The 5,000-nt window shown below is 41.3% G+C and overlaps 2 protein-coding genes across 2 annotated transcripts in view; one reads left to right on the top strand and one right to left on the bottom strand.

The window, feature by feature from the left end:
- The first annotated feature begins 2,029 nt into the window (after positions 1-2,029).
- On the top strand, positions 2,030-3,609 carry LOC137968569 (uncharacterized). The gene is made up of 3 exons (XM_068815115.1): positions 2,030-2,259; positions 2,633-2,884; positions 3,362-3,609. Exons 1-3 carry the CDS (start codon positions 2,030-2,032, stop codon positions 3,528-3,530), a joined length of 651 nt encoding a protein of 216 aa, XP_068671216.1. The 3' UTR covers positions 3,531-3,609.
- Positions 3,610-3,870: 261 nt separating this feature from the next.
- Positions 3,871-5,000, bottom strand: part of LOC137967878 (uncharacterized) — a 10,512-nt gene continuing 9,382 nt past the window's right edge. The window contains exons 9-10 of the mRNA XM_068814474.1: positions 4,780-4,977; positions 3,871-4,142 (exon numbers count right to left, since the gene is read on the bottom strand). Coding sequence (XP_068670575.1) covers positions 4,006-4,142; positions 4,780-4,977 — 335 coding nt within the window. The 3' untranslated portion in view covers positions 3,871-4,005. The remainder of the gene's footprint in view (positions 4,143-4,779; positions 4,978-5,000) is intronic.

Consider the following 5,000-nt stretch of genomic DNA (forward strand, 5'->3'; position numbering starts at 1 on the left):
CCAGAAATCGTGTGCAAGATATTGTACTTGTCTCCATCTGCAGGGTGTGAGGGAATCTTCTTTCTGGAATATGCAAGGTGGCAGCTGCGGTGCTGGTCTCAAGAGAAGCAGGTGGATAGGCGTCAAGACCTCTGGGTCACATGGATCAGGAGAGACTGCTGTGAGAGGTCGCCCTTTTAATATGCTCTCAACTTCACATAGGGAAGTAGCGAAGCTTTCGTCATTGATAGTTTGTGTGCCAAGAAGTGCTTTGAGGATTTTGCGTATGGTGCATATACAACGTTCCCACATGCCTCGGAAATGAGATCCATTTGACGTTTTTCTGCAGAAGACTTGCGTGGATCTTGCTATGATTCCATGAATTTATAGATTATTTAAGCTCTTGTTCACCGTCTGTGAAGTTGGTAGCGTTATGAGGTCTGATTTCTTTAACCTGGTCTCGTCTAGCTATAAATCTTCTCAGTGCCATTAGAAAAGAATCGGTATCCAAGCTATATGCGATCTCCAGATTCAACGTGCGGATAGCCAGGCACGTAAAGATGACCCCATATCTCTTCATGAGAGCACAGCCGCGGCGTACCTGGAAAGGACCAAACCATCTACGCCATCCGAAGTGAAAGGTGGCTCTTCAGGAATGATGCGGTCTGCTGGCAAATCAGCCATCTTCCAAAGGACACAGGATTTTGAGGCCAATCCGTTTCAGGTCTCCAAAGAAACTCAGGCCCCATTAACCACCGCTCGCTGCTCACCAATGTTTCTGCAGATAATGGTCTTGACGCTAAGTTGCCAGGGTTAGTGGATCCATCAACTTATTGCCACTGACTCGAAGTGGAACCGTCACGTATCACAGACACACGATTCGCCACAAACGTGTGAAAACGCTTTGTCTCATTCTTCACATAACGTAACACGGACATACTATCAGACCAGAACATTTTTTGACAGTTAAGTGGAATTTCCAACTGTCTTTTCAGCATTTTGTCATGGTGCACAGACAGTGTAGCGGCAGACAGCTCCAAACAGGGAATTGATATCGTTTTCAGGGGAGCAACACAAGACTTAGCAAACAGAAACGCACAGTATATCTTGCCCTCTTCGTTGACTGATTGAATATACGACACACATCCATAACCAGCTTCAGAAGCATCTGAGAAATGATAGAGTTGACTTGATGTAGTTTGGCCAAATTTTGAAGGTGTCAGGCAACGACGCATTGTGAATAATAAAAGCTTAGGGAGATCGTTGAGCCAGGATTCCCAGCATTGGCCATACCGTGGGGGAATCTCCTCATCTCAGCCTAACTTGATTTTACACAGATCTTGAAGAATTTGCTTTGCTGTCAAAATGAATGGTGCTAGAAAGCCCAAAGGATCGAAAACGGTACCAGTAGCTGAAAGAACACCTGTTCTTGTTGGAGGTCGAGGCTTTCTGCATATGTTGAAGCAGAACAGGTCTGTACTGACACACCACTGGATTCCAAGAGCGCGCTGAACTGGCAACTCATCCTCGTTCACGTCGATCCGTTTGATTTGTCTATCTCTCCGAGCCAGGAATAACCTCATTGACACTTGCGCAGTTGCTAAGCCATTTCGTTAATCTAAAACCACCTCTAGAAAGTTAATGCCGTAGGCTCTCCACCTGTGCAACTGCTATACTTTCAGGAGGAAGAGACTTTAAACAGTCATCTACACAAAAGTTGCGTTTAAAGTGCTACTACGATCAAAATAGCATGTCACGTTTTACACTTTTATGGGTTCCTTACGGTTTGTTGGACTTGGCTGTTCCTGCTAATGTCTCTGAAATAAAGCTTAGACCCCGCAAAGTGAAAATATTGGGCCTCAAAAAGTGTTATTTTCGAGTCCGCCATTACGGATTTGCGTTCCGATGAGCCCGCGGTATAAAAGCGATACGAGTGCATTGTTTTGTGTTGTGACGTCATTTTCTCAAGTCGCATCGAAGGAGATAAACAACACAAGCCACGATTACTACAGATATAGCACAAAAACGCTTCGTTTCCTTGTCCAGCACAATGGCCAATTCATTTTCCAGCGACGAATTCCAGAGCTTCAGTGAAAACAGTGACTCGGAAAGCTCATCTGGATCGTCTGCCAACGAAGAAATTGTGAACTACGACGATTCAATAGAACCAGTTCCGACGGAAGAAGAGGCCGCTGCTTACTTGGAACAGCTAACTCTCGAGGAGGAGGAAGAGCAGACTTTGTTGAGTCGTTTTTCTGGCAAAAATGATCGTACAGATTGGTATGTAGCTGTCTTGTTTACTGTATTACTACAACAGGTATGCTATGCAAGTGTGATGCTCGAGAATCCGCCTCGATTTTTGTCCTTACCTTCTAATTGTCACTTCCCTGCGCTTACATGTATTTCAATTTTCTCGATGAAACCGAAAAGATACTTTGCTGTGTTTATCTTAACAGCGGCATAGCAGAGAGATTTTGCAGTCTAATTTTAGTTCCGAATGTTTTTTTTTTCTGTGTGCATTATAAAGATTGGAAACGCTTTAAAAGTAAGAAATCAAAATTGCAACTTGCACGTGGAACAAAGGAGTGAGGCTCAGGTGATCGTTCCGTTCTTATTGATGCTAAGTTTCTTCTCAATTTCAATGTCTTTTCAGGTGCAAATGCTCAAATTGTTCCCTTGATTTAATAGCCAAGCCAGAAGAATGTTGGTGCTGCACAGACATCGACAGGTGCGGTGAGAAAATGTACGAGGTGGAAAAGGAAGGGGAATGTATCACCGAGCATCCAGGCTATGCTGCATGTTGCCTGAACACGTGGGTACTTTCTACGGCTGCCATAGGCCTGAAGACTAAAGCTAAGAAGTCTTACTCGACTACAAAAACTGCAAGAAATGCAGCCGAATCAGAGTAAGTGTAGTTTTAAATAGTGTTTTTGATATTTCTTAATCATTTTACTGATAAACATATGTCAACTAATATATGATTTCCAGTCTAAGGGGTGTTGAAAATTTCTCTACTCTATTCAATTTTGCATAGTTTCAATTTCATTATAGGTCTGTTGGAAAACAACCACAATAAATATAGTTTGAAAAAAATTAGTTCATGTTATGTCTTTTATTCCAAACTGAATATAGTCAGGCAACGGTGTCCTGTTTGATTCTACCAAAATTAATAACAACCACCAATGTTAGCTTTCATTTGTCAGTGTGACTCTTAGTATAGCCATTGCTATGTGAACCATACCTTAAATAATAAAAATGCAAGATAGACATGGCAGCACCAAAATTTCCTAATGTGGCAGGGTTAAACAAGAAGTTTTCCAAGTACCCACATTTTTTGCTTGTTTAGTAATGGTTGCCTGTACTTTTCATTTTAATTCTTTAGGTTCTTGAGATCAGTAGCATATCGCCAATATGTACGGCTTGTGTATGACTATGTTGGTGCCTCAAAAAGGATTCCTCTGCCCAACTGTGTCTACAATAGCATCCGGAAAGCCTTCGCAAATGTTGATGGGGAGTACACAGGCTATGAAGAGGAAGAGGGTGAGGACTAACTTTTCAAAGCAAAATTTCCACTCTGCTGTCAACTACACTGTAGCGAACATTTCCAAAAACATACCTCGGCAGTACCTGTATGGAACAAGTGATTTTAACCTTTTGAACCACAAAAAGTTGAAAATAAAATAGGTTGTATGCATGCCTGTATAATGTGCAGTTCCAGAGAGTATCCATACTCCCCCACAGAAGGGATTGGAATTTCCTTGGGGGGGGGGGGGGGTTCTGTGGGGCCAAACAAATTAAAGAAATGTATGAAGCTTAATTGGAATTTCCAGGAGTGGGGGGTCTTAGAAAAACTCTTTTCCATGGGGGAGGTATGGATATTTTCTGTAATTACACAGTGGAAAGAGTTACAAGGACGTAATAATCAGAAAGCGAATAGTTTAAAAACATTCTTTAATGTGTCAATGTGTGGTTGATGACGAATGGCAACTACATGTAAGAAATAGCCTTAAGAAAGGTGAGTGCACGTCAACTACCAGTTGAGGAGCATTGGCCTTTCTTATGGCCCTTTCTTGGCTGTGCACACTTTTTGCATGTTGGTGCTTTTCTAGGTCTTTGTCCACCAATATTTGCAGGTGTGTTTTGAAGCTGCTGTAGCTTAGCATCTGAAATAAAGAGCACAAAAAGCATCCATTGAAAGCAAGTACAGAAATGTTTGGTTTTTGCAAGATTCACTATACTGTAAGTAACATTATTATTCATTCAAAATATTTCCCAGTTTCTGATTGGTTAAAGCCACCCGCAAAATTATAACCAGCTGCTGTTTACTGAATATTGAACCAATGATGTCACAAGTGCAGCCCCCCGCAGATTATTGAACCGTTGACTGAGAAAACCTGGGGACAAGGTTGTGCTGTTTTTGGTGAGCAGAAAAACAGACCGAAATGGCAAAACTCTTTTAAGAACAGGGAAATATTTTGAATGAATAAAAAAGTAATACTTGAATTTGGCTTTCGTAGGAAATGAAGAATCCTGGAGAGTATTATCCACCTGGGCCTTCGGCCTCTGTGGATAACACCCTCCTTGATCTGCAGGATTCTTCATATTTTATTCCGCCTCATTCAATAACTACTAAATGTATAGAACTTGCTCTAATATGTTGCTGATAGTGTACTAAAATGAGTTGTCAAATCTGTATAATAAAAACTATAAATTCAATATGATTGCTGTGACAACATTCGTTTCAGTTTTTCCTGCTACAAATTTTGCTAAAAACTAATCAGTGTTGTGAATGTACTGTACCTGAACATGTAGGTGGGCATATAACAGTCTCCCTTTTCTTCCTAGATAGGTATTTTTCCTTTGCCTCAACCTTGCTTTCCTTATCTTTAAGCAAACTGTGTAATGGCTCTGGCACTTGTGCTGTCAGTTCATCTTTCAATAAGTCTAAGTCCTCTCTTGATGTGGTGACTAGTATATCGTATATTTTGGCAACATAACCTGAAGAGTAAATATCCAATCAC

The sequence above is a fragment of the Montipora foliosa genome, chromosome 8 (genome assembly GCF_036669935.1).
Source record: "Montipora foliosa isolate CH-2021 chromosome 8, ASM3666993v2, whole genome shotgun sequence".
Lineage (NCBI taxonomy): Eukaryota > Metazoa > Cnidaria > Anthozoa > Scleractinia > Acroporidae > Montipora > Montipora foliosa.